General features: G+C 39.9%; 1 protein-coding gene across 6 annotated transcripts in view; it reads left to right on the plus strand.

Moving 5' to 3' along the window:
• The window catches only part of LOC135467633 (leucine zipper putative tumor suppressor 2 homolog), a 39854-nt gene extending 16898 nt beyond the window's left edge, over window positions 1-22956 (plus strand). For 3 of the 6 annotated variants that reach the window (XM_064745418.1, XM_064745417.1, XM_064745414.1), the window contains exons 2-3: window positions 11393-11931; window positions 18880-22956. In XM_064745418.1, the coding sequence (XP_064601488.1) occupies window positions 11416-11931; window positions 18880-20259 (1896 nt within the window). In that variant the 5' untranslated portion in view covers window positions 11393-11415 and the 3' untranslated portion in view covers window positions 20260-22956. Of the gene's footprint in view, window positions 1-1884; window positions 1984-4217; window positions 4351-8454; window positions 8471-11392; window positions 11932-18879 lie in introns of those variants that run through there. The other 3 variants (XM_064745419.1, XM_064745416.1, XM_064745420.1) reach the window with 3 other exon arrangements.
• The last annotated feature ends 642 nt before the right edge of the window (window positions 22957-23598 follow it).

The raw sequence follows: 23598 nt of genomic DNA on the forward strand, positions 1-23598 counted from the left end.
TGTGTGCATGCTTGGCCCAAGGGTGTCCATCTGCCACCGCAAAACAGCTGAGCATGGTGGACATGGGGCTCTGATAAGTAAGGTTAATTAATCTGTATTGTGAAAAGTGTAAGACTCCAGTCTAGGCTGGGGATTAGCGAGATCAAAGAGAAGGTGTCTGGCTAACAGCTTGTATCCCCTTGCACTAGGGTCTGTTACCAAGCTCATTGCCCTGTCCCCCACACTCCCCCTATCTCTCTCCCTCCACCCACACCCCATCAGGTCTGGCCCCTTGGTTAGACCTGGACTGTGCCTTGTTTAACTAACCCCAAGTGAATCCCACCACAGATAGCTTTGTTCTCTCCACAAAATACATTTCTGGGCAAATGCCTGAAGGTGAGGGCTGCCCAGTGACAGGGGTTTGTGTAGGGCTAAGATAATGACAGACCTGTGGGTCAGGTGGTATATGATAACTGGAGCTCTGAGGGCCCAGTGAGTGAGGGCTGGGCTGGCCTAAGTCTCCAGTCTATATGATGTATTATCTCCCTGGCCCTGTGAGGCTGCCTTTATCAAGAGGGAAGGGGAGAAACTGTTCTCACAATGACAGGGGTAACCTAGTAAGACAAATTGATCTCACCATAGACCTGTTTGAGGGGGTGGCTGAGATAATGACTACTATTTGCTGACACTCTTATTAAAGGCCACTTTTGTATCATCCATTTACTGTATTTCTCATGCCATCTATCAGGGTTTACAGTGGATCCCAAAGTAACTGTGGTTATTCAGTCTTGCCTAGCTCCATTTCATAACACACTTTATATTTTAGTTTTCACCAAATAAAAAAGTAACACCTGATTAGATCTATGAAAAATGTTGTCCATGTGATCTTTCGTGAAAAAATAATATGTAAATGTATATAAGTCAAGATTTTGTGGTATATGTGTGTGTACACCATAAGCAATAAATCTAGGTTTCATCTTGATTTGTGTCTTGTCTTTAGGACTTTAAAAGCAAGGTTGAGACAGACCATCCACAAGGAGACCTTGTGATGTAATGAAAATATGTAAAAAAAAAATTAAAAAAAAATTTTAACATCACAGGTTGACAGACAAATACATAAGCACATGTACTATAAATTCTGTTATATGTTTTCTTACAACAATACATCAGTTGGACAACAACGTACCGTGACATTGATTCTGTCAGCCCAGTATGTCTCATGCGGTACATCTGATTTAGCATATTGATAACCTTAACTGATTACCATACATGTAAATGTGTTAAAATATTAGGCATGCGTATGTGTGTGCACATGCATTGCAAAAATGTACACGTAGTATTGGTAATTACTCCATTTGGTGGTACCTGTCTACACCTGTGTATCTTAGGAGAAATAGGTGAAGAAAAACTCTAGGTTGACCACTATTCCAAGCGTCCCAGATTTGGATGATAGAATTGGTTTAGGTCTCAGTAACTTTAACCTGACTTAATTGTTAATATAATCTTTTTCTAAAGTGAGCAACCAGTAACACCAGTGTGTGAGGGTGCCACATAGTTCACATTTTTTTAAGGCAGTGTTTTCTTTTCAGACATTAGAAAAGCTGTTAAGTGTTTGTGGATTGAGAGAGGGTGAAGTCTGAGGTGGTCACTGGTCTGTTACAAGCATATCCACTTTATACCTGCTGATTGTAGCACCTGAGGGGGTCAGGGAAGTCCAGCTAAGTCAGAGGCACATGAAGGACAAGCATTACCCACGACTCACTGTCAGTTTGTGTCTTCTGATTGGAGGAGAGCTGGCTCATGCAGTGCTGATTGTACCAGCTGAAGCCACTGGCTGTCTAGCTTACGGGATTCATAATTAATTCCTGATTGCAGCAGGGAACATCTATTTTCTTCACAGATAGAGAACCAGATATTTTTTCTTTATGCATGGGAATTTTTTTCTTTTTTTTGAACTGGATTACTTGTGGATATTGTACTCAGGATACAAGTAGCTGAAAACTGGTATGTTGGCCTATCAATTTCTCTTATTTTTATACATATATATACTGATTTACTGTTATTCTGTCGCATGTCATGTGCCTTAGTTCTAACACCCTGCTAATTGGCCCTGAATTTTATTTCTAGGAACACTTTAGTGCTGTTAGTGGGTAGTAAAAATAGTGAGCAGTTTTGTGTTAAGTGATCCAAAGTACTTTCATTGTTCAGTTGGGTGCTGTGATACAGAGGGGTGAGGGAACGTTTACATGTTGCCTGTCAGTCTTTAACACTGCACCCTTCTCCAGGCAATGAGCAGATTGCTGTAGAACAGTTCTCCAGGTCTAACATGTGACCAGTTATACACAGTACTGTGTGGTCAGTGAAACATGATTCCTGCTCTGCTGTATTTCAAGATCCTGGAATTGGAGATGGGTGGTGGTGTTGACCTGCCAAGCATTTATGGTGTTATCTTGGCTAGGAATAGGGTGGCTCAGCTAGGAGGAGCTGTATACATGTGTAAACTGGATGACACATTGTCACCTAGCAAGATGCTGAGTAAGTAAACTCATTCTGAGCAGTGAAGAAAAAAGACCAGATAGACTGGTATTTACACCTATGTGAGAGTCAGATGGCTGTAAGTGAAAGGGGCTTTTAGGATTACAGGCAATAAGCTTAGTTCACTTTTTTTGTGATGGAGACAGAAATGTATATCTTTTATTAAATTTTAATTGCATCCTGTATGTTTTATCTGACATATACATGTTTGTCTGTGTAAAGACCGAGTAGATGTATATCATGTTACACTTAATGCAAGTGTTAATGTACTTTGTTGACAGTGCAATTGTGGATGGGTGACCATGTGTACATATTTTTTTCTCTGTTTAATCCACGCACAGGGAGGTTAGGGAGACATTTATGATTGACCGATCCCTAGGTACACATGCATGTATATTATGGGTATATAATGAGGAGACTAATTTGTGTTTAGAGAACACAGGAAATATGACTAAGAGAATGGCAATGTGCACTTGTCATATATATCCTCTCCCTACCTGAGACAGGCAGGGTTGTGGCTTAGTAATCCTCTATTGTTATCCCCCACGCCCGTGTAGGTTGGGCACACTCACCTAGGGCTTATCCCCTCACCTGACCATACCTCATGTGAGGGCTAAAGGCAGATCTAGATCTGATCCTTTCAGATAGTTAGATTGTCGCACTCTTCAAAGATTCCATACCTAATATGTACATATTTGTTTTATCTACCATCATGGATGATAGATATTTGGTGTTTGGGCCATGATGGTTTATCTGCTTTCTGTCCAGACTTTACAGTTGAAGACATTTGTCATGTTAATGGTTAGGTCTCTTTGATCACATCGTCCTTGCCGCTGAGGACCGAGGTTGGGGGGGGGGGGGGGGGATCAGATGCGCAACTATTTCAGACTGATTTATCTCTTCACTGACTTGTCACTGGCTCTAGGCTGCCTCTCTTAACTTCCAGCCATGTGTTCTTCTCATATCTTTAGCAACTACTCATCATTGTATCCATTACAATGCTAATTTAAAAGTAACCTTTAGCATTTTCCTGTTGGCAGTAATTTACCTATATATATGTAGTTGCATTGTCTACCATTGACTGACTCACTGTGTCGCTGCTGTGAGTTGTCTTTACAAAGCAAAAGTAGTATGGTACATGTTAACTGAATTTGAGTTAACATCCACAGCTATGATCCTACAGTTGTGAAAAAAGTTGTCTGTACTTATAAGGTGCTTTGAACTGGGGCAAACTGTCGTTGAAAATTTGTGTGCTTGATGCGCTTGAGGACTTCATAGGCACTCATTTAACGTGAACCTTCAGATCATTTTTGCTGCACGATGCTAAAAGGTAAAGTATGAGTAGTTTTTGCACTAGTTACATGAAGGGGGCTTTTGAGTATGCTAAGGCGTGATTCATAAAAGCTATATTAGAAAGCTTAGCTTAACCTTAATCATACCTGGACAATGCACATGCTGTATTCATGGGCATCGACACACATACAGCTTAGTCCAGCTGTGGAATTCTCTGGTGATCTAACTTGATTTTCCAAGGTACTTGCTTGGAATAGTTGAAATGCTGCCAACAGTAGTGTTATACCAGTGTGTCTATAGTTGTGGATCAGGTGTTACAGAATGAGATCATACCTTAGCAGTCTGGCTGTTTATATACTACATGTTCATGTTAGCAGAAGCATATGTCCTAGACGTAACAGTTTCACCTTCACAGATGTAATATTTTAACATAGGCAGCCACTACTATGAACGTATCAGTTTTACACCTACATAGATCGTCTGTATTCTACAGCATTTTATGTTCACCAGACATAACAGAGTGACATAGACTGTATTTTAGAGGTAAGGTATTATTTGTATCTTCATGTAGACATTCTACCTGTAAATCTGTCTGTGCTCTAGACATATCAGCTTTTGAAAATGTCTGTATTCTAAAGATAACACTATAACCTGGGCAATGGTGAAAGGCATATTCGAGATGATTGAGAGATAGTATTCAGTTTTAAAAAGATTTTATTTCTGAAAAAAGGAGTACAAGAACTCCTGTCAAAAGCAGATATTTATACTAGGGTTTGTATTGAACTAATCAGTGGTATGTACATGCCTTAAGGGAGTCTTTGATCATCTGAAACACCAAAGACAAAACGTGTGAACTCTAATGAAAAGCTGTACTTTTATTAAAGTTAAATACTGTTCAGATAACATTTATCGTCTATTCTGAGATCTGTGAGATTTTAGTAGCCCCCTTGTTTTTTTGCTACTTATATACACTTTTGTGATAACATTGACTGCATCTATTGAAGTGCTTGAGATAAAAAAAAACAGCTCTTTTTTACAAAAGAATACACCTGACACCTGCGAGTGACATAACCAGGTGGTCTGCTGCTAGATGCCCAGAAAACCAGTGACATATATGGCAGATAAGTACATGTATGGCATATGTACCAGTATAGCAGACATATACATACACATTTTGATCACTGAATGTTACCAGTTGTAGGGTAATGAAAGATAGATAGATAATGTAGATAATGAAACTGATGCAACATTGGTTGAAAAACCAAGTCAGTGTTTGCTACATGTGTACAGCTTTTGTAACAAAAAGCCAATGTGCATGATGTTGGAGGAAAGGTGAAAAAAAGCACGCCTGTGTCATTCACGTCTGTGCCTGTACTGGTTCACCTAGCTGTTTTCTTCTGCCTATTGTCACATTTGATATATTCTTCAGTCGCAGAAAAAATCTAACTGGAAAGTTCACTGGAGATTTTCCTCATTAGCTATATATTTATAATACAATGTGCCTATTTACTGGTAAAGGTAGGTATTTTTCTTCACATGCTCACTGTTTTGAAAAATGAAAGACTTGAGATCATAATTTAGGGATAATGGTGTAAACAAGTGGTGAAAAGGATATGAAGTGAAGCGACTTATTCGTGAGCTGGATTTCTGTCTCGCACAATATGAACACAGCTGACATTGACTTTAACAGATTCACTTGAGTTGTAAGCAACAAAAGCATGTTGTAGACCCTGTTAGACACACAGGGTGTTCTGAAATACCTGTGTTAAGTAAAGGCCTCTGCCTAGATGTACAGCAGTAAACAAATATGGTCAGCTATTGTGGGTTGTGATTTGATCATGCACGTAGTGAGCAAATTAAATAACTGGCTGAAAGGAGCATTCCACTGTATTGTCTATCAGCATACTTCTGGGGATTAGCCTTTATTGTAATTAACAACAAGCCCTCATGTTTACAGGTAGACTGTCTGGAGTTGAAAAAGGCAAGGCCACTTGTTATTATTTAAAGCTCGTAGTAGTAACAGATATGTCACTAATGTGTTCACCTCTTTTACATGCAGAGGAGTCGATAAGTGAATTTTGCTCCAACTTGATGGGCCTTTATGGTGATGTGTTGGCATGGATTTTTTCATGTGGTATTCAGACAAAGTACGACAGTTTATGTAAACTTGTGTTTCCTGTGTGCTGTAATACTGAAGTACATGGGGTTATTTACAGGATCATTAGCCAGGGCTAAGATGTGCTGATTGTGGAGTTTTTTCTGACAAAAGTGTTAATGGTGTGTGGAGAATGAGGGGTGGATTGATTTACATTACATTCGTACTGTTGTGACAGCTTGTGTGAGCTGATAAGACAGGATGTTCTAATGAACCTCACTGTCAATTAACCACTCTATAGATGTAAGCTGCTGATACTGATAAATGTCAAGTAGGAAAAGAATTTTTTTTCTTTGGCAAAAACCAATTTTGACATTTTTAACCTGTATATCTAAATCTCTACTCTTGCACTTTACACAAATTCTTAGCTTATAAAAGCTTCTGCTGCAATTGTCTCCCCAAATTTAAAATTAACAAGTCACCCTGTTTTCTGAAGTGATGCCAAGAACAAGTTTACTCTATGGGCTGTGTATGTGTGGCTATTGCTTGGTTTTGTGCAGACTGGATTAGCAGGTGCAGTGGCTGCCTGGGTAAAAACCAGCAAGGTGAGGATAGTACACAAGACCCGGAGCTTTGCAGAACTGGGGTCTCCCAGCTCCAGAGCTGAAAGTCTGTGTGGCCGGCCACCAGGTGTCTGTTAGTTGTAACAGAACCAACTCACGCCAAGATTTTATTGATCAGTAACCTGAGTAAAGCGTTTAAACTTGTGAGAGGGCTTTAGGTTGATACCTGTGTTTCTGGCACAATGGACCATACTGAAGCCACCTTAGCTGATAGCCTCTGCAGCTGGATTAGCTTGGGTTGAGTATAATAGCCAATCGTTATAAATACTCATAACAGCCATTAGAAACGTGGTCACAAGGACAGGTTTGAGGTTGTCAGTGTGCCATGTGCTACATTTCACCGGAAATCAATATCTCCTGTGTGTTGTGAGCAATCTGTCTTGCAGTGATTGGTACTAGAAGTACAGTTAACCCCCCAGTCATGCTGTAACCCACTTATCTACTGGCTCCATTATCCATGGAATGTTGCATGTCTTTGTTAAAACCAGTATTTATGATATCACAGGAAAATATTTTGTGGACTTTTGCAGAAACATTGCATGAGCTCATCTTTCTTGCAGCTATATTTATATAGTAATAAAAGAATTCAAGTCACGTAGTGGTAGATATTGTTTAATACTGTTGTGGTACATATGAGTTTGGGATGCTAACCCTAGGCTATCATCCCTATCTTAGCCTGCCTGAGGCTTGAAGCTTTTAATTATGCCTCAGTGCTATCAATATCATTATTGATCTAGATCTGTAGCAGCCAAACTAGTTTATATTATCGACGGTATCCGCCAGGTGTATAACCTTGTGTAAAAGTGACCTTCTTTATTGGACGCCCTTGTGTTGTTGTTGTTGTTGTTGTTGCAGTAGTAACCTAATTACCTCATTATGCTCGTGAAGATCAGTCGAGGACAATTCGTCCATTGTTTTACTCAAGTGATGTATGTCCATGAAGATTGACATCTGATTGACTTTCTTTTTCCAAGGATGTTGAGTTAATTGAACCCCCCTCCCCCCCCCCCCCCCAAAGAAGTTTTTGTACAGTATGTCAGTGGAAACTGCTTCCCTGTGGTTAGCTTATGTGGAAAGAGCCTCTCTTGTTAAAGTGATTATCATGTCAATAGAGATTTTGTCTGATTTCCGTCTCTTTAAGAATCTGTCAAGGTTTTCATGTTAACTCAAGTATAAGGATATTGGCGTTAGGCCCTTAAACCGCTGCAGATGTCTCAGTCAGTGCTACGCTTGTTAAAGTATCCTCCTGAACAGGCGTCATGTGAACACGTAATTAGTCACTTTTCACCTTTTCCACCCTATGAAAAAAAAATATCATCAAGTGTAGATACGGATTGATGTCTTGCTGTGTTTAATTTTTTCTTGTGTGGTTGTATGATGAGCCGTGGCTCTTGATTTTTGATGAGGTAGATGTGCATTTTTTGTTTTCTGAAGTCAGTAGATGGGTAATTGTGAACATCGGACTCACTACGAATTTTGATGAGGCAGTGGTAAACAAATCCGTGTAATGCACCATTAGGTTTGCATGTGAGATCTTTGTGTATAGAATAAAATACCTGACTGAGCTAAGGTCTACGGTTTGTCCATGTTGTCCAGGGCTACCTGTCCGTTTGCCACCTGCCATGAGGACAGCTCCAGTCAAAAGGTATAACAGACTCCAGTAACAGTTATAGTGACTACAGACAGAGAATCCCTCATGCCTGCCAGCAGTTATAGGCCCAGAAATAAACATCGCGTTCAGTAAAACATTGTGCTGTGGTTGCCTGCTGGCCAGGATGTATGCCCATCAGGTTTCTACAGCAGATATAGGTCAGCATGCTGAGGTTTGAACTGAATTGACTGTCAGGTTTTGGCGGCTTTTTTAGGCCTTGAGGTATATCCAGTGTGAGATCACTGCAGTCAGTTGAAGGATCTGTCACACTGGAGAAAGGACTGGCATTGGCAGGTACATGTAGAGTCAGACATTGTGGTATACATGTAGTGGTACTCATCACCATTAAGTGTTGTTTACAAGTAAGTTTTCAAAGCTTCTGTGCTGTTTTTGGATGGTTATTGTTTTTTATCGTCATGCCAAGTGACGAGATTAGTACTACACAACATGTCCGTATTGACTATTGATGATGTGAGCACTGGTTGAAGGAAAGCTCTACTTGAGCTTGACAGGTTCTTATTTACCATTGTATAATCTTTGCCATCTTTACAGTATGAATATTTTAACATTATAGTCGAGGCTGTGTTCGAAAGTTAATCTGAAGATAGCTAGTACAGTGCATTTTCTGCCTGCCTATGCTGCTAAACAGGGATGGTTATGAGCAACATAGTGCATATGAACATGGCTGTGAGAAATAGTCACGTGGGCAATTTGATTAAGTATTCAGGTTTTTTGGTGTTGTATATTTTGGTGGTAGCATCATAATGTAGATGGAGATTTGTTGAGAAAGTCAAAAGATGAAAGCCTCCTTACGGATGTAAGAATTGGTCATATGTTCATTTGTCTCATTTTAACATAATTTGGAATGTGCACATTCGTATTTTTACGGGCAGTGATTCCATGATGCAGAAACATGCGGAAGGTCATGAGGTTGTCCCCTGGGCTCTGCATGGCTTTCCTCCTACCATAATGGTAGCTACCGTATAAGTGAAATATCCGTGAGTTTATAAATAAATAAATAAGTCCACAATGCACATGTTGGTGGAAGCACATGAAAAAAGGTATAGGCCTGCTGCTCAAAGTGTTATTCACATGGGCACCATAGTGTAGGTGTGAGGACTCTAGTGGCAGGTCACTGTTATCACATGTGTTTCTGCAGTGAAAGATGATAGCAATCTGAGCTGAGAGTTCCATCACTTAGCCTCTATTCAAGCCTCATCTGAGCATGACCAACAACATCTTCTAGTCAGTCCTACGATTATCAGCCTGTAGACGAAGTACATGATACATATGCACCATGAGCTTGCTGCAGAGTAGTATTATCTGTGAGAAAAACACCATATATAAGTGTTCTAAAGGAACTCTCTGAAGATCGCAGGCCTCTTGTGACTTACTCTTATAAATGATATACATGTACCAGTATAATTTATGCATGTTAAACCAAACAGTCTTTTCTTGCCAGTATGAGGTCTTTGTGGCCTATTGTTGACTTGACTATTGCTGTTGTCAGCAGTCAAGGCTTAATGAGTTCATTCACATTGCATGTATACAACATACATGCACCTTTGTCGAAAATCTTCTCAGTAAAGCTATTAATTATTAATTTCCATGTTTAGATTTTTGATTACAGGTAGGAATTAATTTTTTGTTAATGATGATTAGTGTTCGATCAACATTTACTATTTCCTCCCAGTGGCCATTTTTTGATGATCAGGTCAAAATTGTTTAAAAACTTGTGCGAAAGAATAATGTTTGCTGGTGGAATGTTATGTATTACAAGAATGAATAGGTGTACATGTAATAGAATGGATGTAATAATGGATATAATAGAAGAGAAGCGTTTTTTCTAGTTATTTATATAAATATGGCTTGAGGAGAACATGGTGCATGCAGATATACATTGCTGTTTACCGTGTGCTGATAGGGCAGTCAGACATGTGTGATTACCTCCCCTTAATTGTGAGACTGTGTAGCCATTTGGCCTATAGTTTAATTCACAATAACTGTTTAATAATAAACAACCACATTCCATTTCATCTAATTTTGTGGATATACTTTTATTTACATTAATAGTGAAATTTTTAACTTGTGTGATGATTGGTTATTTTCTGAGCTGGCACATTAAAGGCTTTATGTATTACACACCTCTAATGTTTGGAGAAGTTGATTTTATAATAGCCATTTTATTGTGGCTGTGTTTGAAATTAGCCCATATCCTGTGTGTGTCAATCGTGTATTGGGTTAAGCTGGCCCTCGTGTCTTTGCCAGGTCATGATTTTTGTATTGACGCATTGATGTCAGAAGGTTTGGCGTGATAACTGTGGCTGTAGCCCTTGTGTACCGAGCATGCATAATAATGAGTAAAGCTTGGGTGCTTAGACACAGTAGTCCTTGCCGATCTGAGCACACAGCTATATTATCAGAACCCCCTTAGTCTCCACCTCTTCCAGTACGACCATGTCCTGGGCCAGGTTTAAAGTCAAACAGGCAGGATGAGATTTTAGCACCCAGAGCATCAGTGACATGTGAGCATATAGGCCTGGCCAGAAATCAATAGGCAACTTAAATTTAAACAGTGTGACAAGAGGCAAGGGTCTGAGTATTTATCTAGACACATACAAGGTCAGCGTAGGAACAAGGCCTGGCACTGTCTTACATCTACATGTCTAACTGTGAGCCACTGCTGGGAGATGTGAGGACAGAGTGCTGAGGACAAGCCACAGGTAGCATTATAATCCTCCTGTGTGGTTCATGGTACAGGTGTGTGGTTCAGGATGCGAGGACATGATAATTCCCCACCCTCCCCACTTACCTGTATTTCACCTGACACGTTTCCTGTCATTAGCTGTGATTGGTTTTATGGCCCAGGTAATTTCAGTCTTGAACCACTGCTGATAACTGTTGGAGGATCAGGTATTGCCAAGCCGTACCATGGCTGACCAGTTGATATATGGCTTGATTCAATCAGTGTCACAGGAAAGCTTTCCAAGTGCTGTGCCCAGATACTAATTTACCTGTGTTTCATTGTGTGTAGCATGTATAGGTTGTAGCTTGTATCCATTGTATATGACACAAGCTCTTCCTGATTAGAGAATCTCCTGTTTCAAATGTTTGGATGACAAGGACAGATTGACATGGGATTTATTTCAAAGAGCACTATATGTGTATGTATCATTTTGCAGTTTTGTGATTATCTGACTTTCTATCTGATTACAGCCATGGTATAAAACAACCAGACCATGGCCCATCACGGCAGTAAACCCGGGGGGTCGATCAGCGAGGAGTCCGCCGCAAACGAGGGCATCTACTCCCCTCCCTCCAACTACTCAACTTACTCTGGAGAGGTGAAGTACATTTTCGACCCCAGTTACCAGAGTGAAGAGGAGTATTCTCAAATTGCGACCATTCGCCGTCGACTTAGCAGTTGGCAGCAGGCGGCCAGCAGTGGGACCAGATCGGTGGATTACCCACCATCCAAACAATACGACCCAACGAACAGACAGTCGCACAGACCAACGACAGCTAACTACTGCAACACCCAGGACGTCAGCACGCCCACCACTGGGTGCCCCCGTCGTCGAACCTGGTCCCCACCCCCTTTCGGCAGTAAAATGGGTATCGGGGGCAGCATACAGGCCATGAGGAGTTACCACAGTAACGACCAATTAGATGCAGAATCTCATCATGCTCATATTTACGAGGACTTAGAATCAGGGCCACCAAGAATTGCCCCTATCAGTGGCATGTTGAGCAAGGTAAATATTAACATGTGTTTGTCATTTCACAATTATACGATTTTCATACGCCTGCAGTGGCTACAATATCATGTCGAATTACGAAACTAGAATTTGTTATTGTAGGAATTAGTGCAGTAAATTATGTCCGTCATGTGGGGCTTGCAGGTGCACTTAATGGTGGTAAAATATGTGGAGCGAAGTTATTAAATAAGGGAGGCAACTGACTGCACATTGTATGCTCTGTGCAACCCATGATTTGTTGATTAGATATACTGTACTTCACCTAATGTAGGTGGCTTATAGAATCACAATTTCAGAAGCACACTGGGGCCTTAAAATGATAATTTCGATGGCACTACTTTAGCTTTTGAGATAAGTAATTAATTAGACCTTTCAAAAAGCTCTTAAGTGGCCTCATAAGGTGGATGAATCAATCAGGATTGAGCAAACTGAGTGACGTGAAAAAAGGTAAACTTTTAGGTGAAATAGTTAAGAGTTATCATAGTCTACTGATTTAACTTACTGTTATGCAACATGTATATATACAATTGATAGCATACATGAAATGATAAAGCACGTTGGAATTTGCGGGCCATCTATAATCTACATGTGATTCTTGGCTGGCTTAATGGCTGGAGGCAAAGCCAGAGACTAGAACGCTGTCCAATTAATCATTGGCTCGGCTTGCTCGGCTCGTCAGCAGTTTTTTCTTGACAGAACCAGTGGTTTGAACATTTTGGTGGTTAACCGAAGAGTGAATGTGGTGACCCTTACATTGTTGACCGTTTCAGTTTTGTACAACTAAACTCATTAAGCATTGGCACCTTTCTTGCCATTAAAATCTTTAAGCGTTGATAACTTAACCAGCAAATTAAGTCATTATTAGGGTAAGATTCCCGGTGAGGTGATAATCAGTCAGTTCTTCTGTCCAATTTAACACCTCCTTAGATTATTTAGAACTATTTTTTTCCACCTGATCAGCATTAATATCCATTCCCCCACAAGGGCTGTATTGTTAGCATGTGCCAGGCATAATCAACAGTGTAGTGCTAATAAGGCTTGAGTGGAAAACCTTGAGGGCACAATGAACTGATTGATTGTTATGTAAGTGGAACACAGTTGAATTACCTGCTTGTAGCGGTGCCAATATCATTAACCTGCCAAATTGAACTGTCTACATGTGGCTTCCATAGGCCTAATTTTGCCCCACCCACTCACCCCAGGGGGTAATAGCTCTCTGTATTTTCCTTACTAAAGCATGATAAGATAAGTAGTATCATTTGTTTGTTGTTGTTTTTTTTTGTTGCTTTTTTTTTCTCCAGGTACCAGCAAGTCATTTTTTTTGCACTGTCATATCCTTTGTGTCAATTGAATAGGGTCAGGCTAGGGTTGATTTGATTTGGACGAGCAGGTTTGTGACTTAAAGCCTTTGCCATTTTCTGTGGAATATTTACAATTTACATGTAGCTGCACTGTTAGTAATTAGCCATAAATGACATCTTTTCATAACGTTGCCCACCTTCGTATAAAATGAAATATTCTTGAGTACAGCGTAAAACACCAGTCAGATAAATAAAGGAATAAATGATTTATTTGATTTTCTTATTTGACAGAAGCTTTTATAGACCAAAGTACATGCCGCTGGAGTAATGTAATGTAATATATATAAATGATCTTTATAGTTCTTACAAAAAAAATACCTTTTTTTTTATAAAGAATAACATGCATTTTACACTAGTGCCCTGAATTTTAATAAAATTGCTAGTCAGTACACTGAGCTGTGAAACAGTAGGTCAATTTAAGTGTTTTTGAGTGTTTGTAAATGAATGTTTAAGATAGGGTTGACATCCTTGTGTAGACCTGTCATAGTTGAGCTGCTGTACATTGGCAGCAGAGCAGTCTGAGGTGTTGGATTCTATCATTTTCTGTTAAATTGCTTTAATTAAACATCAGTTAAGCTAGTTTTGTAGCTTGCCTACAGAAAAAGGTAAACTGAAATTGCGTCCATGAAAATAAAGTTATCCACGTGTAAAAGCTGATAATTGCTCATGGCTTTAATAAACTTTAATAACGAGAATGGTCACATTTGCATAAATTATGTTTTAACACTCATTTAATGCATGTTATTTCTCACACTTCGGCTTGCACTAAACTTCTAAATACTTGACTTTTCTCAAGTGCAGTCACATGAACAACGTGAGAAATTCAACACCAGTAATACTAGCGCTGTTAGATTTTTTATAGCATGCCCTTTTGTTGAGGATATACATTACACACTTGTACCCTTGACTTGTGGCTCATGCATATAGGTGACAATTAATTTCAAGAATTATTTTGAGTCGTTGGAGTGTGTTGAAGCATGGCAGGCAGTGGTAACTTTATTTACAGTGCAAGGCTGTGTAACCTGTGAACACAAGACATATCCAGACTTGATCGTCCGTCCTCCTAAGTATGTAGGAATGTGCCTTAGGGCTAAAAGTTTCATACCCCGTGTTCATGCTATCTTAGATATACAGCCGAGCCTCTTTGGTACTGGTCAGGAGACAAAAAAAATAATGTACAAACGATCTGCTTCAGTCAGACTCATGTCCACTCCTGTCCGACCCACTCCGATGACCCCACAGGTTGATAGGCCTGAACAAAGAAGACATCAAAGCCTTATCGCTGTGGACCTTTCAAGGCAGATTAAATCCCACTTGTAACCTATTTGTGACACTCAGGGAATTTTGATTTTGATCTGAGATTCATAATTATGCCGCTTTGTGGATCCCGCTCCGGACAGGTGGGAATGAATATGTGCCTGTACATACAGGTGTTGACTTTGCTTCTCTCCAATACAAGGCCTCGCCCTCGCCTGTAGGAACAAAAAATCATGAAATGAATCAGAATGTGAAATATTGGACACTATCAACATTGTTAACTACATGTGGCTTAAAAGTGCACTACTATGTGCCATCAACAGTTAGAATTTAATACTCTTTTTGTTTTATAGAGACGTTATCATTAATAAGTTAATGAAAGTAGCAGAATATACAGAATATACTATATTTGCACACAAAACTTTACCTTGAAAAATTTGTGGAGGTAAGCAAATATCAGAAAATATTACTTTGACACTGAAACTCACATTTTTCTGCCTTCCACACAATCCTTAAAAAATCTATAAGGAAGAATAAAACTCCAATAATAAGGCAAATGGAGCACGTATGTCATGGTGGAAATCTGAGGTCATCTACAGCAGTTATTGCAGTTGTTATAAATTTGTCCATAACATCACTTCTTTAGCATGTAGCCTTCTCTTAAATACTATTCGGAGTTTGATCCTTTTTTGTTGAGGTTTTATTACATTGTACAACCACACAGGGAATGCGTATTAAAATACTTCTCGCATGAATACACTGTAGTCACAGCGAAATGTTCTTTTTTTTTTATTTTCCCAACTGCACGAAGCTGGTTTCTAAATTAGCTGCCAGCATAAGTAAAGGTCTAATTGTTCAAAGTAATCTTGCGGGGTTAGTTTTTATGCATTCCCCATTCAACAGCTGTTATCGTTTCATCATGGACGTATGTGAAATGTAGTGTAACTACCGATGTCTGTTTGTGTTAGTATGTCAGGGGTTTAAGAGTTTGAGCTGTAAGTGGGAGCTTGAGGGGAGGTAGGTGCTATACTTCACACTTTCTGCAGGTATGTAGGTGTCTACCTGGCTATGAGACTAAAGACAAAAGAGGTTTTCACCTGTTGATGGAGTTTGTACCTTTAGTATTTGACCTGTAGTGAAGTGCCTGCGCGCTCTAATGTGGACAACCCTTGACATACCAGAGAGATGCGAGGCAGTCTTCTCCAGAGCACAGGTACACAGGGGCTGGCAGAGCCATGCTGTTTGGGTAATCAAAGCGCATTTTTCACGATTCTGGGCTTGGCTTGAGCCGGAGATAATTAACACACAGGACCAGACTGTCTTATGACTGAGGTTGTCCTTCAGAAAGTGCTTGTGTGTCAGGCCAGCCTAATGTACAGCCTAGCCGAGGGGAATGTAACAAGGTACATACATGTATAGTGTATACAGAGAGATGGGGCTTGGACAAGTCTGGCATATCTGCTGGCTGAATCAGAGGATTTCAATGGGATTACACTGGACCTAAGCTGAGTAGCCAGGAATCTGTGTTTACATCTACCCCTAGTGTGTACCAGTCGAAGTCCTGTGGTGGTAAACTATGGACAGGAATTGACTGAACAGTACTGGTAGCCATCTAAAGCATTTCTGAATGTACCTGTAACTTAGCCTGAACACCTGTAATTGGGTTATCCTCATACACCTGTGACCGGTGGGTTATTGGAGATTCTCTTTATTACGTTGGCTCATTCCTTGTGGTGAGTTGCTGTGTTATGCATAATATTTTAAATTTTATTTAATAAAGTTTTGTCGAAATATCAAAACATCAAATATCCGGCTCCGTTGTTTTTTCGGAGTATCTATGCTTTTGCTTTATGCTAAGCTTATTGGTGGATGAAAACATTTTTGCTGAGTTGTGTTATCGTATAATGATCAGTTACCGATGCCCCCACACCCTCACCCCCACCACTTCCACGTCTTCCACCCCCACCCCACCAAAGTAAAGGCATGGTGTGATATTGTCCTGCAGGTGTCTAGTTCTGATGACATTAATATGGGAAAGTTTAGGGAAATAGAATACATGTATCTCTAAAATGTCACCCTGATTTCATCGTCTCGCTAAATGAATAAACCCTGCTGTATGTAAAATGGTGATATATCATGATTATATGAGGCTGAGGCATGATACTAAATAACAACCACTGGACTGTGAACACGGTGCTAAAATCTTACCTCAAGTTATACTCATAATTCAACACAGTGTTAATGTAAGTTAATGGGCTGCGCTTGACATGAAGTAAATTACCCAGCATGCTGATGATGTGCCTGACATAGGTACTGTGATTAACAGCTGCATGAGAATGTATGATGGAATAATAATCAAATCGTCCAAGCTTCTAAGGCATACTTATTGGGCTATGAATTTTCATAAGAGTTAAGTGTAACAGGGACCTAGTGTTTCCCATTCCATGGTCATACTACAAAGTCACATATCCCACCGCTTTATATTCCATTCATTCGACACACTTGACTCATTGTTCTGCACTGACTTCAGTTTGTGTGAGTGGCTGTCGTTCAGCTGACACAATTGTGCATTGTTACAGTTTCTCATTGTTGAGGTATTGAGGTAGCATTTTTTTTTATAGAAAGGGAATTTGTAAAATTAGGTAGAGCATTCTTCATGTTCATGTTCATGCTGAGAGTTATGTTAATGCCTGCAGAATGAAAAGAACAAAGGTGTGGTCTTGATGATTAGTATGTGGACTGGGTCAGTGCTGGTAAGTTTATACCAACCATACTACATCTGTATAAATAAGTTGATTCGTCAGTCCTGGTTACTTGTACATACAAGTACTATAGTCCATCGCGCCTGATTAAATTAACCAGCCCATTATTGGCTTATAGACAGTGTTATTGGCGATAGCCTCCAGGTTTAGTTCACATGAAGGTAGGAGCGGAGCTAGGTCTTGCGGAGGAGTCAGTGCGGTGTGTAATGCTATGCAGGTCCTGGGTGATCATGTGGGCTGATAGGGTCAGCTATAGCTGGGGGTGGTGATTAGTGCCTACCCTGGTCACTATTGATGTCTTCTTGTACTAGTCATTGAGCCGATGTACAGTCGGTGAGCGGGTAGGACTGAAGTACACCTGGCACAACTGTCGTTAATGGTTATCTTATGTACAATGTATGTACCGGGTCGGACATGTGGCGCTAGATGTAGGCATACAATGATTTCAGTACAGGTAAATATGTCTTGTGTACAGGAATAGGCTGTTGTACATGAATAGGAATGTTGTGTGACTCCCTGTGAATATCAGCATAACTGCATGAAGGTGACAGGTGTGATTGGCAGACTGAGAAAGTCGGCATAAAGGTTATGTGCCGGTACTGAAAATGAAAGACTTCGACGAATGTAGTATCAGGTGGACAGGTATTGAATAGATTGGGAGTATCCGCCTGATTCGTTTTGCTTCTGTTTCTCTCGTATCTTGGATTTTGTTAGCGTATCACTTTCACCGTCTAGGACGGATACCTAGTGTCTGATTATAAGGTTAATGTTTATGTGATACCAGGAACTGAACTGTCCTGAGCTGGGTTGACACAAGTACAGGCACATTGTGAACGTCCAATGCCAGTCACTGTCACAATATGGCCTTCTCTACATCTATTGTTCATCAGTGTTTATAATACTGATCATCAAAGCCAAATGTTCTCCTGGGAGACATCAATTGGCTCCACCCAATCAACTGATGAATTACGCTGGTATTATACAGGTACACAGCACTCCAGTTGATGAGCAGATAGAGTTGTTCAGGACATGTTGTGGTGTACAGTGGCTGCTGGCAAGACACGTACTTGTAAAACAGTGGAATGTAGACTTCATCACTATTGATTTGCTCACTGCGTGTGGCTCAGCATCCTGGCGCTGCAGCTAAACCTGTATAAGACATGTTCATGCCATTGTCAGGGGCCTGTTTGACATGTTATTTCACGTAAAAGCGTGTGTTTCTGATGAAGGTAAATTCCAAGCCGAGTGTCTCAGGTTGTCGTGATCCATGTTAATGTAAAGGTGATGTGCAGGTGCTGGCTATGTGCTGGGTATATCTCGTTAACCTGAGTAGTGTAAGATAAAGTGTCAAGGCTGCCATACAACACCTGCTGGTAGGGATCCATCTAAAGGTCTGTACACACATGTCATACAGGCTAGTCGAGAGTTCTGTAAACAATATAGACAGATCTTTTTATACCTTCATAACAGTAATTATGGAAAAGTAAGAGTTCTCTTTTTTTTTATCTGCTTTTGTGTTTTGTGAGGTTGGATACGATGATTAATTTTCCTGTTTCTATTTCCAGACACCAGGCAAAGGCATCGTCCGGCCAATTGCCTTCAAACCAGTCATCCCGTCCCGATACATGAGCACACCTAACAGCCACCTGGTGGACAGAAATCTCAAGACGTTACATGGCTCTGGCAGTGCAGACGATGGCTATGGATCCCAGGATTACCATGCCCTCAGCAACCCGTCCAACCTCTCCCAGAGTTCCATTCATGTGGACAGCGACCGCTCGCTGAGTTTCTCCAGTGATGGTAATGGTAACTCGTCCAAACACGCTGAACGGCCAGAGTCATTTGTGTCCCTGACGAACCTGAGTCACTTGTCATCTGGTCACATGGAGGGGTACGTCCAGACGCCCTCCCCTAGCGATAGTGGGGTGGGGGAGCTGGAGGCCATATTAAGAGAGAGGGATGCCGAGATTAATGCTCTAAGAAATGTCATGGACAAAAATGAGCGCGCCATCTTCCAGGTGTACGAGGAGAAGAAAATGGCCTGGCAGATGGAAATGAGGGAGCTCAAAGAGGACTGCGATCGTCATTTAAAGCTACAGCAACGACGTGCATTCAAAGCTGAACAGCTGTTAATGTTACAAATCTACAAACTACAACAAGACAAAAAAGCGCTCAGCGATGACCTGGACAAACTTCAAGCAGAGAAGAATGTGGCAGCGGAGCGGTGTCGACAAATTGAGGAGGAGTCAAGCTCGCTCAAGTCACAGATGGAGGAGTCCAAATGGCAAACTCACCAGAAGTCAGGGGAAATAGTACATGTGAAACAGCAGTTAAAGGACGCTAAAGAGGACTTGAATCACAAGTCCAGTGAGGTGCTGACTCTGAAGTCACAGATACGTGAGTGTGAGGAGGAGCTAGAACAGGCTCAGACCGAACTCCTAACCAAGGACCGCGAGATCAGCACCAAAGATGAGGAACTCCGGAGACTCCGCAGTGAATACAACAGTTTGTTGCAGGACTCTCATAGAGAACGAAGGGATTCCAAAAGTACAGAGGTGCCAGTGAAAGAAAGGACTCCAGAAAAACTGTGTGTAATGGCAACCTGTACCTCCCCGTCAGTTAGTGCGAGAAAAACTGACAAAAGTCCCAGCCCAAGTGCAATGGACACGAGCAGCACAGGCTCAAACACTGAAATAATCCTTCAAGAATTTGATAAGGCCAAGGCCGAGTTTGAGAACTATAAGGCTGAGTTTGAGAAGGAGCGAGAACAGTGGTTGGAAGAGAAAAACAAAGTGATACGTTACCAGAAACAGCTTCAATTGAACTATGTCCAAATGTTTCGTAAAAATCGTATGCTCGAGGCTGAAGTGGAGCAGTTATCTCTGGAACTAGAAAACAGGGATATGAAGTTGTTGGCAATGAATGGTGAAGAATCCGTATGTTGAAATGCCTTTTCGAGTTTTCGATAGTTAGTGATGCCATTACCTTGGAAACACACTTGGTTAATCAGCACAGTCAGCTTGTAGTGATATTTGTTTTGTTTTTTTCTTTTGGTTTTATTTTATAATACAGTCCTTGTGTATTCCATCTAGTGTATGAAAGAGTTAAATGACTCTGTGAATTATGTGCCAAATTGTCAGACGAACAGAGTTAGGCATACGCAGATGATGCATAGGATTTTATTTACTGTTATTTTGTGTCACAACTTCATTCATTTCACAATGGCATAGATTTGCTGCTTGAACGTTGTGTGTGTGAAGCTTTCCAAGTAACAAGGTTTATAAATCCAGGTGGAAAGATAGTTGAAAGTTCAGCGTATGTGTGCGTAATAGTGCCGTGAATGTTATATTAACCCAGATAGTGTACCTGTATCATGAGTATTGTGGCTGTTTTATTGTCCTGTTGACAAGGCTTCAAATGAGGCTTATCCACCTGTGTCTTCAGAGAAGGAGGTACAGGACAGGTATGCACAGGTACGCTGACTCACTTGTTTTGCCCTTGAGCTATTGCCGCACAGGAAGTCTGACTTATTTCGTAGCTGACTGAGTGGGTCGTGTGGCTGCATTTAAAACAGAGACGAACTCTTTAATAATCAGTGGATGTATTAACTGTGTGGCCTGGGGCATCCCACATCCCTCAGATGTCACATGACTATCCATGATTACTGTACCACCAGACTATGAATGTGGACGTGTCAGCACATGTCTTTGTACAAATGTTTTTAAAACCATCCAACATCTTATCCTTATTGTGTATATCCATATAATATACTTAATAGACATGACTGGAAATTGATCTGGAGCTACGTACATATGTGTAGTTGTTTTTATATATTAACACTTTTTATGAAAATTAAACTGCCAGAAATAACTTCAAAGGGCCTTATCATGTGACAAAACTTATCTCCCCATCTCATCCTATATATAAATGTGTCCACAAGTACTCATTTTAAATGAAATGGTAGAATTAAGATCAGGGCATCATTTTAAGCATAAGGCTGATGGGTTAACATTTATTTCTAGAGTATGATAGTACTTTCTGACCTACTTCATTTGTTCTCAAAATGCTGGAAGAGGAGAAGAAAATTTTTCTCAGCATGTTACGATGGAAATAGCCCACACAGAATTGGTCAAGTCTAAATGTTTATTCCAAGATAAAAGTATAAAAGGCTTCAGATGTGCCCTCCAAATATAAGAAAAGGAAGTACAGTGAGATTTGTTGATAAGCCTTGGGTATTCAGAACAAAATGGTGTGTTTTTTTTTTGGTTTTTTGTTTTTGGGTTTAACTGTATTATTTTGGCATTTCTGAGAACAAAACAAAAATGCTACAGAACCTTTATGTTGATCTTTTGATTCAAACCCTATGACATTCAGATTGAATCTGATGTACATGTAGAGTCTTACAATACTATAGAGAGTTTACATGAATTATATACCAGATGTTTCATTTATTGATCGTTTTTGCTGGCCTACATCCATATTGCAGATGTATGCTGACCTTCAGAAAGTGCGCTCAGTACATGCAAGCTTTACATGCTGATTTGTCAGGCAATTCAAATGATCAGTCAGTTATCACCTCACACAGTTGAACTGTAGTCTTCCACCTTTGTCTCATTTATTTCACACCTCTAAAAGTGTGTTTTACCTCAAACTGCCATATTAAATACCATGTTCCATACTATGTACATGGAGATGTAATGTGAGTTCAGGAGTTGTAAATCACAGTGAAGCCATCGTCTTGCTGGTAGAGTATTATGGTGCTTTGGCCTGACCACATGGTGTCACTTTCCTCAAGTAACTATCATCCAAAGTGCTTAGTTTTCCTATTATAGTGTTATAGGGAAATCATTTTTATCTTCTTTTTTTTAATTTTTGGAATCAAAATCATTGTATAACTGCAGATTCTGTGTTTAGCAATTTAAAGCAGTTTAACATCAGTATAAATGTAATACGTTTCTTTTACCATGTACATGATGACACTTTTTTTGTTTGTTGGTCTGTGTTGAATTTTAGATTATTCTTTTCTAAATATAGTTTACCCTACAGCCCTTTTTTTTTGGTCAGGCATTAGAAGTTAACTCTTAGTAGGCTTTGAGAAACAAAGCAGGCTCTGTTTATGTGATTACATGTACCAGTAATATAATTAGGTCATGTGACATCTTTGATGTAAAGCAGTGATGTTGGGAGGGAAAAAGACATGTTTGAGCATGTCGGGTTTGGATAATCATGTGATAATATCAAGCAAATTTTACATCTGTAGGTTATCTAAAACGTCAGTTTCTGAAAATTCATATCCCTTTTATTTCTCTTTAAATAGCATTTTCAAAAAATCATCTATTTTTTTAAAACAAGCATTGGCATTAATGAAGCATTGTGCCTAACGGTTGTACTTACAGTATATCATTTTGGCAAGTTACGTTGATGGGTATGTTTTTGTGCTGTGTATGTCCTGAACATATCTGTGTTGGGCATTGTTAAAACTTCCACTTTGTATGAAGTGCCGTACCATAGAGCGTTCAGATCACAACGTTGTACTGTGTAGATTGTATGGATATATGTAATTGATATACACAAACGTCAGCCATTCTACAAACTAGTAGAAATGCAATATTTGTTGAAATAAAGTTATTTGCAATGATTATTATGTAAAAAAGCTGTTTGTTATTGTTTCTTTTTTAATATTAGTAGTAAATGTACCTGTATTGTGATGTGGATGTACATGCATTAGGTAATTTGATTTCTACTTTAGGTATATTTATCTGTTTGATTTGATGTGTTAATGGGGTAGTCAGGAACTTTTCATTCTCTGTGTTTGATAGAAAGCCAAGTGCCTGTGGTAAACCATTCCCTTTTGTCGGGCCCAGGTGTCACAAAACTTTCTATGTTCAGTAAATTTTCAAAATTGTCAAAGCATGGAGTGTTCCTGAAAAGAAAAAATTAAATCAAACACTACACAAGTATGCCAGAGGTGTTACTTAAGCCAAACACTTATGCCTAAGAGAGAAAACTTCAGAAATTCTGTGAATCCAGGCCCTGGTACCTGACAAAACTCCTGATTTTAGGCCACTGACGAATCAACAAGAACAGACAAGAATTTCACTGAATAACCTAATCAGCTTGGGAAATGTTGAACACTGCTGTATTGAGTACTGAAGTGCTGAAGACATCTTTACCTTTGATACTGAAACAGAGTTTTGATGCTTCCTTTGTTTGTAGTTAAAAGGTATATAAGACACAGGGTGATAGACACATGGAGGTTTTCGACACTAATCCCCTTGTCATGA

Source organism: Liolophura sinensis, chromosome 6, assembly GCF_032854445.1.
Source record: "Liolophura sinensis isolate JHLJ2023 chromosome 6, CUHK_Ljap_v2, whole genome shotgun sequence".
In the NCBI taxonomy this organism is placed as follows: Eukaryota; Metazoa; Mollusca; class Polyplacophora; order Chitonida; family Chitonidae; genus Liolophura; species Liolophura sinensis.